This window comes from Carcharhinus amblyrhynchos, chromosome 7 (genome assembly GCF_965287045.1).
Source record: "Carcharhinus amblyrhynchos chromosome 7, sCarAmb.v2.hapA, whole genome shotgun sequence".
Lineage (NCBI taxonomy): Eukaryota > Metazoa > Chordata > Chondrichthyes > Carcharhiniformes > Carcharhinidae > Carcharhinus > Carcharhinus amblyrhynchos.
In genome coordinates this window covers 53602235-53615624 of record NC_137330.1, presented here as the reverse complement: position 1 = coordinate 53615624, position 13390 = coordinate 53602235, and the positions used below count along the sequence as shown (strand labels likewise).

Here is a 13390-nt window from a genome sequence, read left to right as displayed (position 1 = left end):
CTCTGAGTGAAAAACTTACCCCTTACCTCTTTTGGATTACAAAAATCTGCCCCATTCCATTTTAATGGCACCATGAATGAGTCACTAACCAATCAAATAAAGAATTCACTGAGTTTCTTTACACAGAACTTACTACCGCATGCAGTGATTGCTACAGGTGACATTGATGCAGCAGTTCAAGAAGGCAGGTGGCTCATCACCACCTTCTCAAGCACGTCTTAGGATAGACAATAAATGATGGTCTACACAGTGACACCTAAACACCATATATTAATGACCTAGATCATTGATGAGCAACCCTAGCAGTGAGCAGGTTGAATGAGCAGCTCTCTTTCATCTCAGTGGACAGCAAGCTTGAATTCAGGCATGCTCAATCCCTATGGCCTTTGAATAAGATTGAATACGTTTAATGCATGTTGAATATTTCTTAACCAATTCTAGAAAATGCTTCATCATTCATATGGTAATAGAACTGGCATCGACTTCAAGCAGTAAAAGCAAACATATTTACGTTTGATTGGATGCAGAGGGAGCATGCGCTTTTTTCACTGTCAACACTGTCTGCAGTTAGCAAGCACCTCACTTTGTTTGCCCTTGGTTTACATGTGAATCACTTCAGTCATGCCAATAGTGGCTTTAGTGACTGGAGGCCAGTGGTGTACCACGGGGATTCATGCTGGACCTGTTACTGTTAGGCACCTATATCATTTATAAACATTTATAAAAATGACAATGTTGGGGTGGGGGGATAGGATCAGTAAGTTTGCCAATGACACGAAGATTGGCCAGGTGGTTAATAGTGGGACTGAGTGTCTTGGGTTACAGAAAGATATAGACGAAATGGTCAAATGAATGGATAAGTGGCAGATAGAATTTAACCCTGAGGTGTGAGGTGATGCACTTTGGAAAGAGTGACAAGGAAGTATACTATGAAAGGTCTGACACTAGAAAGCTCTGTGAAACAAAGGGACCTTGGCATGTTTGTACAGAGATCTCTGAAAGCAGAGTAATAGGATGATGGAAATAGGCATATGGCACACTCGTCTTTATCAATCGGGATATAGATTACAAAAGCAGAGTGATTTAGGATGGCGTTGTATAGAACTTTGGTGTGGCCACAGCTGGAGTACTGTGTGCAGTTCTGGACTGCAACATTATAGGAAGGACGTGAACGCACTGGGAGGGGTGCAGAGGTGATTCACCAGGATGTTGCCTGGGATGGAATATTTAAACTATAAAAAAGTTGGGGAGCAGGGGAGACTGAGGCCTGGTTGAGGGGCATGGACAGGGTGGATGGGACAGCTGTTTCCTTTAGTTGAAGGATCAGTTATGAGGGGACACAAGTTTAAAAATGAGGGGTGGGAGGTTTAGGGGGTAGTCTGGAATGCACTACGTAGAAGGCGAGTGGAGGTGAGATGCCTCTCGTATTTTAAAAAGGAACTGTATGAGTTCTTAGCACAGCATAATATTCAAGGCTGTGGGCCAAGTGCTAGCATTGGTAAAGACACAATGGACCAAAGGGTCTCTTCTGCACTGTAGTATTCTGAGATGAGGTAAAATGCTACATGGATGAAAACCAGTGGAATGTGACAATTCTCTGGGCAGCACTCAGAATCCTGATGGGCTGCATGTTGCCCACCACTGACCTAGACCTTAGTGTACAGGGCACAATTTCAAAACTTGTGGATAGAACAAAACTCAGAAGCCTTGTGAATGTGAAGAGGCTAGTGTAGAACTTCAAAGGGGGTAGACAATTTGGTGAAGTGGGTGGACAGGTGACCAATAAAGTTCAATGCAGAGATGTGAAGTAATTTATTTTGGAAGGAAGAACGTGGAGAGATATTATAAAGTAAAGGATGCAATAAAGAGGGTGAAAGAGCAGAAGGGCATGGGTGTATATGTACATAAATAATTGAAGGAGGCAGGATGATTTGAGAGAGCAGTAAATAAATCATACAAGGGTTTAAATAATGAGAGCATAGAATACAAGAGCAAAGGGGTTATGTTAACTTTGTGGAAGTTATTAGTTTTGTTTCCAATATAATATTGCGTCCTGCATAGGGTGCTGCACTTAGGAAGGATGTGAAAGCATTAGAGATGATGCAGAAATGATTTATAGGTATTGTTCTGGGAATGAGGAAGTTTAGTTATGAAGATAGATGGGGAAACTTAGAACTGTTTTGCCGGGAGAGAAGAAGGCTGAGAGGAGATTTAATAGAGCTACTTCACAATCATGAGCACTCTGGATGCATAGTTAGGGAGAAACTGTTCCCACTCATGAAAGGATCAAAAATGAAAGGACAGAGATCTAAATTAGTAAAATAAGCAAAAGTGATATGAGGACTAAGTAGTTAGAGTTTGGAATGCACAGCCTGAGAGTGTGGAGGAGGCAGATTCAATTTAAGCATTCAAAAATATCTGGTTAGGCCTTAGCATCTGTTTAGTTTAATTCTGGGTGCTATATTTTAGTAAAGATATCAAGGCCTTAGCAAGGATGTAGAATGTTGCCATGGATGAGGGACTACTTATCGAGAATGATCAAAAGAATATTTGAGTATTTGAAGGGAACAAATTCAAAGAGCTATGGAGAAAGAATAGTCTTGATGGATTTACATGTCTGGACAAATCCCAAAAGTAATGACACCATGTACATTTTTCTAGTACATAGAAAATGTACTATTGCGCTGTGGACCTAGCGGGCAAGATTTTAACCCACTTAAAACCCATTTGCTTACAGAATAAAAGAAAAATTAAATTAGATCAATCAAAAGGCCTGGCTGGGGATTGTTGAGGTCTCGATTTGGGGGGAAAAAAGAGAGCCCTCAAATTATCCTGGTGGGAGATGGATTGAACATTCACAGTGAAGAAGAGGTTAGGGACAGGAAACTGGAAGCTATTAATTTGCTTCTGTCATGTCTGTTCCAATGATGCTATCTTCCACAATGTTGTGCATTTTTCCTGAGACGTGTCCAGAGGCAAATTCCAATAGCATTTTCCAGCTTCCTGGCCCTAACTGCTGCCTCTTCACTATGAGCATTCAATTCCTCTACACCTCTGTCACCCACCAGAACAATGAGGGCTCTCCTGAATAGAAGCCTGAACAACCCCCATCCTTGTCTAGCTGAACTTGTTCTCTCATTGAACAATTTCTCCTTTAACTTTGTCTCACTTCTCCAAATAAAAGGTGTGACCAGGGGTGCCCACATGAACCCAGTTATGCCTGTCTTTTTGTGGTGTTTGTGGAATATTCCTTGTGCCAGTCATCCTCAGACACCCCTTCCCAACTCTTAGACTGTATTGTTGCTGCTTTGTGTTTTCTTTTGAACCTAGGAAAAAAATCATCAATTTTGTTTCCAATTTCCACCCTTCACACCTTCACAATGGTCATTCATTGACACTTCCCTTCTTTGACTTCCCTGTCTCTATTTCTGGTGATAGGCTGTTTACCAATATTTATTACACCACGTCATACCTGCAATGTTCCAGTGAAGCCCAATGCAAACTAGAGGAACATCATCTTATCATCCAATTAGGCACTTTACGGTCTTTTGGACTTGGCATTGAATTTGACAACTTGAGGCAACTCGCTCCTCTGTTTGTCTGTAACTTGTTTTCATGTTTTGCTTTCAGAGAGCACTGACCCTTGTTCTTCTATTAACATGTTCTGCTAACTGACCTTTATGCTATTATAAATATCTGCCTTAGTCTTTAACACTATCATTACCACTCCTTTTATCTCATGTTCTTGACATCTTTGTGAAATCTCTCCTGAGCTCTCTATCCCTGGCCATCTATTTTGCTTAGACTTCCCTCTTCAACAGTATAAACCCCATTGCATTTCTACCAATCTTAGCACTGAAGAATGGTTCTTTTCCAGGTACATCTTGTTATTTGAAGGCAGTCTAATGAATTCACTTTGTGTGTTTTATAATACAGTATATATTTCCATATATAATGTATTTAGATATATATGCTGTTAGCAAGGTTTTCTTTTGCTATGAAACCATTGAGAAGGGAAGTGAGTAGTCTACAGAACTAGACCAAAGAGGTTGGTACATGCAATCTGTATAAGCATTCACCCTACTGTCAGTTGGACTGACCCTTTTTTATTGTTTTATCACATGTAAATTCAGTACACAAATCATTAATATAGACCAGTTCTATAAATAAGTGGTGAAGTGCAGTGGTATTAGCTTTGTAATTTTTCCAAAATGCATCTCATTAAGTTTACAATATGATAATTAGCATGTGAAACTGGTTGTTAGAGCTAGAACTTGTAGAAGCAAGTACACCTGTGTTTTGCTAACTAATTATAAAGAGAAGTTGAAATCTAAGGGAAATTTTTGCTTGCTTGGAACTCATAGCAGTTGAGCATTGTATATTGTCATTTTCAGTTGTTGAAGATTAAGCTAATTCATTTGTTAAATAATGTTGCTAAATAATATTTTTTTGATAAAAGCTCCCTGGCTTGTCAGTTGAATCTTGCCTGGAATGGAATATCCTATCCTCTCAAAATTGTTGAGGTCTAGTCTAGCTGAGTTTCTGATCTGGTTCCCTTACATTTAGGACACATGCTGATATTGCCCACACCACATAGAATGCATTGACAAATTAATCTAAAACCTTTCATTTTTTTCCCCTGGTTGTAGCTGTGTCTCCCAATGACACAGGATACACACTTAGCATGTCCCATATGCTAACCGTTTTATGGATGCAAAGTTACTTGATCATTAAAGCATTTCAGAGTATTGAATAATTAACAAGCAGTAACATTTTTCTGAGAATTTTCTTGTTGCTTTTTGTAGGGAAGGCTGTTATCGCCCAACCAGCACCTAGTTCAGCCCCAGAAAATGCTGATGAAAAACAACTGTAAATACTTGTAAGAGAATTTGAGGGTTTTTGACTTCTTGTCATCACTAATCTCCTCAAGCTTGCAAACTAATGATTGCTGCATAAATCATAAAATTTCTTGAAAAACTGCTCCATTAGCTTTCTGATTGTTTGCAGCCTATCCTACTAATCATTTTGTAATCAAAATAGTTATTCCTGTTTGTGCCATTTTAACCGTTTCAAATAACACACAATCTTCAGCGGAACCTTCTCTCATGTTACATATTCTCTTGAGGCTCAAATCAGAAGTGTCCCATGTATATTTTCAAAGGCCTCAGACTTTGCTTGCTTTCTATTTAATGTTATTGAATGCCTAATGGAAGCCTAAGTACTTAGGGCTGGATGGTGAATTATGTTCCGTTTGGATTAACATAGCAACATTCCAAATAACATAGCTGATCAGTTGATGCAAATTGAGCTTATTTTAAGAGTTACATTTTAAGTATTTTCCATTCAAGTCATACCCAAAGCCAAGGATGCTGGAGAATGCAGTGGCTGCACGTGCTTAGATTAAAAACACAAAATCCTAGGTTTATTCCTGAGGCTTTGCCGATCTTCACAGCTTCACCCGATATTTTAAGAGTTTCTTCTCTATCACTCCCCCTTTAGTCTCTGTTTGCCTATATAACTAAACACTGTATTTCAAAATGATGCATTGTATGTTACATGTTTTACAATGTATGGGGGACAGGAAAAGCATTTTTGAAATGCATCTTAATTTTCCCTTTCCCTCCCCTTTTCTAAAATTGCTAATTCCGACAGTGATTGTCTAATAATTATTATTTTTAATTATTTCCATAGAATACAGAAAACTAAGTAAAAGCTTGATCAATTATGACCTAGCTTCAAATCACTGTCCCAATGCTGACATTCAAGCAATTGCTGTCTTACATGGTAAATGATATATTACGCATCCAGGGCCTTGCTAAACATGTTCTGATTTTGTTTTGAACTCGTATACCATTTAGATGATCTTAAAGCTGTCCAATGTCTTACCACCACCTTCTCGAAGGCAATTAGGAACAGGCAATAAATACTGGCCTAGACAGCAATGGCCACTTCCTGTGAATGAATACATTTTTAAAAAATCATCTGCTGTGCATTTTATGCTGGGGCCATACCGCATCATAAGTAACCAACTTTCTTATTTTCTTCTTTAGGTGTAAATATCCCGATCATCATTCAACCACAATCAGAATCCGTGGAATCTGAAACGACCTAGCTGTCATCTGACCAAAAATCTGGCTGCAGGATCGATATATAAAAGCAGAGATCCGAAAATTCAATTTAACCAAGGATATTTGAGCAGGGTTCTGAAAATTAATTTTGACTGAAAATGTATGTAAATTATAGTTTGCCATTTTTTCTGAATGATCATCACAGTCAACCAGCACACTTGTAAATTTGTTTTGTAATGTATTGTACAGTCTACATTTATGTTATGTCAAATCACAGAGCAACTGAAACATTCTTGTGAGATATAATCTATTTTAAACAGAACGGTTATTTGGCTGCTTTCTTTTTTAATTAGCCCTGCAGGCTTTTTAAAAACAAGTATCACTATGAACTCAGTATGTGGCAGAGAGAAATCTTTATAACTTCATATTTCATTCCATTGAACCAGATGTCTGCGTTGGTAAATGAATAAAAATGGTAAGTAATTTCAAGTTGCACTGATTTCAGGCTTTCAAAATACTACATTAGCTACTAGTAAAACACTGATAATTGAAGAAAAATGTATATATTGTACATGTCTTTGGTCCAGAGTACACTTTTACTATGTTTACTACCAAAGCTGGTCCTTTTCTGAAACGTGCAAAATGTTAGCCAAATCAAATTTAATTTGGGAAATATAGGTATATTGAATATTTCAATTTTAATGGATTAGAAAGTAGTTTCTTCATTGTATAGAGGCTTTAAAGTGTGTAAGTGCAGGACAAATTTGCAGTTATTTGACCAGCCTGATGTTTTTTATTTGAATGACACATCCTATCAGTTTTAAGTGATATTAGAATTATTGTTTCATTAGTTGAGAAACTTTTGCACATTCACCAAAAGTTAGCTCCATAAAGCTTTGGTTTTCTTAAAAATGGCTATTTGACCTAATAAGAATGTACTCTGTACAAAACTGCACTTTTGATTAGTGATTGAGGTTTTGTGCCAAATAGGTTATTTACTTATTGACTCAGTGGATTTAGTTATCAGGAATGTATGTGGGAAGATGTAATCCACAGTCTCTGGATGTATTGCTATGAGCTGAATTGCAGTTGTAAGGTTCATTTGACTATCTCAAAAAAGAATTCTGTAATTTGGCCGAAAATTTAAATCACTCAATCGTAAGTGATGAGTGATATTCCGATCTGCAATGCATTTAGCTGTGAATCCAGTGCTGCTAACTATCATCAGAGTTTTGATTTATTGGAGGTATTGAAAAGTAATTTCTTAGTTCAGACTAATGTATTATTGCATTCTCATTTTTCTCCTTTATATTTTTCAAAGTAAATTTTAAGGTGGGAAATATGGATCCAGTTTTGATTTCCTGACATTGAATCTATGAGTCTCTGCCAGACATCCGTCTTGTAAGATGATGGTTTGAACCTTAGTGGTTAACTGTGTTCAGGGAAACTGGAGTGTCCTTCTCCAGGGTACAAGTTTGGGCAAAGTTCTATTGATATCTTGGGCTGCTCAGAAGTCAGCATTGGCCTGTTGACTTTGTATGTGTCCAAAGGAATGCAAAGCAGTACATTTGGCACTCTTGTTGTTGCAGGAGTTGCCTGAAAGATGACAGAGTTAGGTGCCGGTTCACTTTTGGATTCTACTCCAGCTTTTCAGTCAGGGTTTATTCCCTTGGTCTTCATCTATCCCAAAGTAGTCACAAGGCAGTGGAACCATTTTCCCAAAGCTGGAAGTTTGGTTTATGGGTGCCAATGCATGCCCCACACCCGTGGGCCTGCACACAATACAGCTAGAGGGCAAACTTCATCCAAGTTCCTCTGGATCCAGTGTCCCAGTGCTAATTGCGGCACAGGAGAATACTTGCCAATGGAGAGGCAATGTATTAACAGGGAGAGGCTTGCACTTTCAGATCTCATTTTCATGCTGCTGCGAGCCAATGGTATAGGCTAGAAATGAAAAGCAAACTAACACAGGTGAGAAGCATGCTAACTTTTTCATCCAAACACTGGGCACATCTCATCAATCTGTTGGGCATGAAGTGACATTGCAGGCATTTGCAGTTCTGTGATAGATTCAGAGTAAAGGTTGATGGTTATTAATTCCAAACCTATACCTAATCTGATAAATTCCATATAGTTTAACTTTACAAATACAAAACTAATTCACTCTTCAGAGTATTTTCCCTTATAACCTAATAATAAGGCCACACTGAAAGATTTTGTTTATTTTCTTAGCTGTCCAACACTGTTGTGCTAAGAGAACCTTTCTGATATCCTTTAACAAATTTCAGTAAAATGCCATGGCAGCAACTAAGTGAGAAAATTTTGCTTTAATTAGCCACTGACTCGATAATGATTTTTTTGAGCTGGTATTCATGCGCACTTGCTGATGACTTTTGCCACATGGGTGGATTTTACAAATGGCATTTGTAACTGCACATCTTACTGAATTTTTCAATAATGGTCACTAAAAATAATGAAACAATGTAATTTATAATGAAATTGAAAGAACAAAACTTTAATCTACAGCTTCACCCTTAGTGTTGGATATTGATTAATTAAAGTTAACACTGTTCTTTTAAAAGTAATCAGGCTGCTTTGGTGCACATGTAAATGATTATTCCTTTTTTTATAATTTACAATCCAAAGCAACCAAATCTTTACTGTTTGGATACTGTGTGAAGAAGATACTATAAAATTAAAAATTGATTCCTGTGAAACAGGTTTGGGTGCTGTCACTAAATAAAATGCCAACAAAAATGCTTTTCCAAGAATCATGAAATGTATGTTTAGTCGATGCACACAACATAATTGATAAATGACAGAATTTGCCACTATTTTTATTGGTCTACTTAATTGTAAATACTGGAACCTGTGTGCCACATTTACTATACTGAACTTTTAAAATGTTCATTTAACTGTATAAATTTTATTACTGTGCATAAAGTTTTTCCATTTTCTGAAGTACATGCCTACAGCTAACAAATCTCACTAATGGAATTTATTCTGTATTAATCTATTTGAGACAGAATAAGCAGAAAAGGTCCCCATAGCAAAATATTTTTAGTACTCATTTGAAATACCTTTCAGTCACTGACTCATCGAGGTTTCAGGTAAGAATATGTCATATATAAGTGTGAATGTTTGATGAATTCAGCTCAAGTAAAATCTTTATGTACTTGTTTTCCAATTCCTGATCCATTCCTGAAAATAGTTTTCCTGCAGAGACATGCAAGACATGTTTGGTATCCTAACCCTCTGAACGTTTGAATTGGCTTCTAATTACAAATATGGAGAAAACTTGTTCTGTTAAGTAAGCTTAGTCTAACCAAAGGCAGTAAGTCTGCATGAGTTGCTTGGCATTGCTTTGGAGATTAATACCTAAGAGTTTCATAAATGTATAATACTGTATGAAAACAAAATAGCCATTTTTAACATTAGTCATCTTACAAATTTATGCAAATCACTTTTACAAAATGTGTACTTTTCACATGATTGTCATTACTGTGGACGAACAAGGTATATGGCACCTTTTTGGCCAGTATTGTTTATTTTTCTATCATGTTCTGAAACTTTAGAACTGTAAATTTTTTAACAAGGTAGTTAGTTTGAATTTTTAACATCTATGCTGATAGTCCATGTTTTCATGAACAAAGGGTTAACATTGATACTCAAATAGCATAATTTGTACGTCACGCAGTGATTACAGAAGAATCTTTAATCAGTGACTAATATTTGTTCAGTTGCATCGTATGAAAACAGGAATCAGTTATCCTTTGCTGAGGCACGTGTTTTATGTCATTTCCCTCTATCATGGAAAAATCTTCTGTTTTAACTATTCTGAATCGTCTTAGTTGTTGCTGTTTCATGTCTGGAATGCAAAGTTAATTTGATAATGAGGTTCTCGTTTACAAATCTTATTTTATCAACTTTTAAAACCATACACAGATTTGTTGAATATTTCAAGGTTTGAAAATTCTTGTGGCATAGTTCTGTAGCATAGATTTCATTGAATATTTGACCCAAATGGATTTTTTTCAACAAATGCATAGTCCTACTTTATTTCAAAGTGTTGCTCATAGAAGATTTTACATATTCACCTGGATCGTTCAGACTGAAATTTATTTTGAATGCAAATAACTGCGTAAGAAATTGGTTCATTTCACAAAATACTTTTTTTTTCTCATCTGCTTTAAACACCTTTTGCAGTTAACATTTCTGTTGTAACACTGTTGTGGACTACAGGGGGCACAACATACTATGAGTGTTGTATTTCCTAGGAATTTGCACTTTGAAGCATAATTGTGGTTAAAATTGTTGAGCAACTTTTTTTAAGAACAAACTAAATTTGTAAAAACCAAAACTGTGATCAGTGTATCATTTATACAGAATTATAAGAGTGTTTGGGATGGAGAACAACCAAACATTATTAAAACATTGATTAACATTATTTCCTTAAACCTCCATTATGTAAAGGACCTGTCATTCTAAATATGCATTAATTGTCCAATCTGAACGCAAGGATTCTGTGTTAACGTTTGTTTGAAAGTTTCCTGAAGGAAAAATGTAGTACAAAAATCTATCTGATAAAGTGGAATTTGGGAACCAATGTTTCTACCACAGAACAGAATTACAGCTCCAGAATGCTCCTGACAGTTACATGTTTATTAATCCATTCACGAGAAATGTAAGCTGCATTTTTCCTGGAAATTACATGTGCAACCAAATCTTATTTTTGCCCAAAGTATAAGTTGATTTCTAAGGCTTTAAACTGGTGAAGTCAATGCTCCGAATACAGAAAAGTCCTTTTTGGAGTTCTTTTATTCCACTTGTGCTCACCTCAGCAAATATGATTATTTATTGTGCCAGGTGAATAACATGGGGTGGTGGACGGGAGTGGGGTTCTAAATTGAGCATATGCTGGGGGTGGGGGGAGTAAAGTGTCCCGCTTTTTAAGAAAAAGACAGTTTACTTATTGCAAATGTCCACATTGTTCATGGGAGATGATGGCCAAGTCACACAGGTTATCTACAGCAGTAAATGTTAAGTGCTTCCTTTTATGCTGTCAGTGTCATTTGATCAGAATGAAGGTTAATATTTTGAATAGCAGTCATGTATTTTTGTTATGTATCTGTTTACTGGATCAGGGACTACTTAGTACTAAAACATGCTTTAACATTATGCTGTTTAGGGGTGAAGTTGTACTGCAAAGCATAAACTGCACCTGTTGATTATTGAATCTAAGTGTATCTGCCAAATAAAATACAGGGCATTATAACTCGCAGGCTGGATCCTGCCCCTACTTGAGGCAGCAGTAATGTTAGATCACGTCAAAAGAGTTTCCCACTGTTTGGGCTTGATGCCAATTAAGTTTCAACTAGTGTTCCAGATCCTGCATACCCAATATCCAGAATTGAAATATCTGGAACCTAGCTCGATGCATGAAGGAATATGCAGGCACAGAGCTCCCAAATTGTTGTGAAAAATGTAATTTGAAGCCAGGTTGACTACCTGGAACTATTCTGTAGTTGTTACTGTACACTAAAATAAGTCAAGATCAAAATTTAAGTCGTCGCCAAAATACTCCAATCACTGTCTTTGGAGTTAAATTTATGTGCAATAGTGCGCTTAATTAATTTTAAGGCAATACTTTTGGAACTTGACCAGCCTTCATGTTTGTACTCAGTGATGAGAAACATCTGAAATGTAAAATTAACTCATCTGGTGGAATCACTGTCTAATGCTGTCAATTCTGGACAATATGTCTGAAATAAAAATGAAAACATAACTAGAATTATTTAGCAAATCACTGGCAAATAGTAAGTGATCTTGTTCCTTTCTGAAGAATTTAGGATTATTTTGTTTAGGTACAGAAACTTTAGGTACAGCATTTCTGGAATTGCACTAAATACTGGAACTGTTTGCTCTGAATAATATCCCATAATGTCTTGTGCTGATTGGCCATACTCCATGAATTATTGGAATTGGTTTTTCTCAAAATATTTAAATATATTATTTGTATATGCAATTTTGAAACTTGATGGCAAAAATTTTGTACAAACAAATTTAGTTGCTTTGAATTCAAATGTAATGCTATGCAATTTTAGTCTGATGTAGGGTTTGCCTCTGGAATTCTAAATGTACAAGAGCATGTGCCATGTTACTCTGAACTTTGTGTTTTCCTAACTCTTATATATATATTGTCTGCTTAGAATGTTACCCAACAATGGGATTTTGGGGAAGTCAAGCTCTTCACAAAGTGAGACAGCTTCCTTTTAATAAACCATATTTTTTTAAGCATTAGTTCTCTAGCCTACTAAAATTAAGAACTGTTCAGAGCTGGTTTACCTGTTACAGATAGGAATGTACAGTTAAATCAGCCAATAGGCCAAGAGCCAGTGAAGCTATTTGAAAGATCATGAGTTCAGAAAGAAAGTTAACAAATTTAATTTAGTGGCAGTACCACTTTGTTAATTATGTCGATTATGTCCAACATTTTTTAATTCTTCCATGGAATGCAGGTGTCGCTGGCAAGGCCAGCATTTGTTGCCCATCCCTAATTTCCCTTGAACTGAATGGTTTGCTAAGCCATTTCAGAGGGCATATAAGAGTCAGCCACATTGCTGTGTAGCTGGAGTTGCGTTTTCTTCAGATCAGATAAGCACAGTAGATTTCCTTCCCTTTAAAGCATGGGAAACTATTCTAGTAACAATGTAAATCTGTTATGGAAGGAGAGATCATGATTTCTGTAATTTGCTTTCAAAATCATGCAAGATAAGTGAGCTTCAAATTTGGACTAAAACATATCACTAAATGTAGCTAGAAAAGGATGCTGTCTCATTGTTCACATTTCTATATCCAGAAATGGTTTGAAGGGAATTTTATTTTGCTCCCATTCCTTGTATTAAGGCTGTGCTGTAATGAGAAACATCCATTGTCATGAAAATTCTGAACTATGTTTAATGGTTGACAGCTTAGGGTATTTTTCAATTGCATTTTTCACTATATAAAGGGATAGTGAAAATTCATTTATAGGGAACTGAGTGATATTACAATTTTAATCTAGACTGGGCTGTGTCTGGATTTGATGTGATCAGAATATATTTTGTACAATTTTCTCATGAAAGACTTGACAATAAATGTGGATTCCTAATATGTTGGCTGGCATGTATTATGGTTTAATGTAATTTTTTGCAAGATTTTAACGGATAAAGATCTGTTAAATGTTTGGTAAATTTTACAATCGTTCCTATGTTCCTTCTCTCAATGACCCTGCCCCCCCCCCCCCCTCGCAACCCCTCCCCCCCCCCCCCCCCTCGCAACCC

At 36.7% G+C, this 13390-nt stretch overlaps 1 protein-coding gene across 3 annotated transcripts in view; it reads left to right on the top strand.

The window, feature by feature from the left end:
- dnajc5ga (DnaJ (Hsp40) homolog, subfamily C, member 5 gamma a) overlaps positions 1-13220 on the top strand; it is a 45709-nt gene extending 32489 nt beyond the window's left edge. For 2 of the 3 annotated variants that reach the window (XM_080192324.1, XM_080192325.1), the window contains exons 5-6: positions 4806-4879; positions 6051-13220. In XM_080192324.1, the coding sequence (XP_080048450.1) occupies positions 4806-4873 (68 nt within the window). In that variant the 3' untranslated portion in view covers positions 4874-4879; positions 6051-13220. The remainder of the gene's footprint in view (positions 1-4805; positions 4880-6050) is intronic. The other variant, XM_080192327.1, reaches the window with a different exon arrangement.
- Positions 13221-13390: the final 170 nt, after the last annotated feature.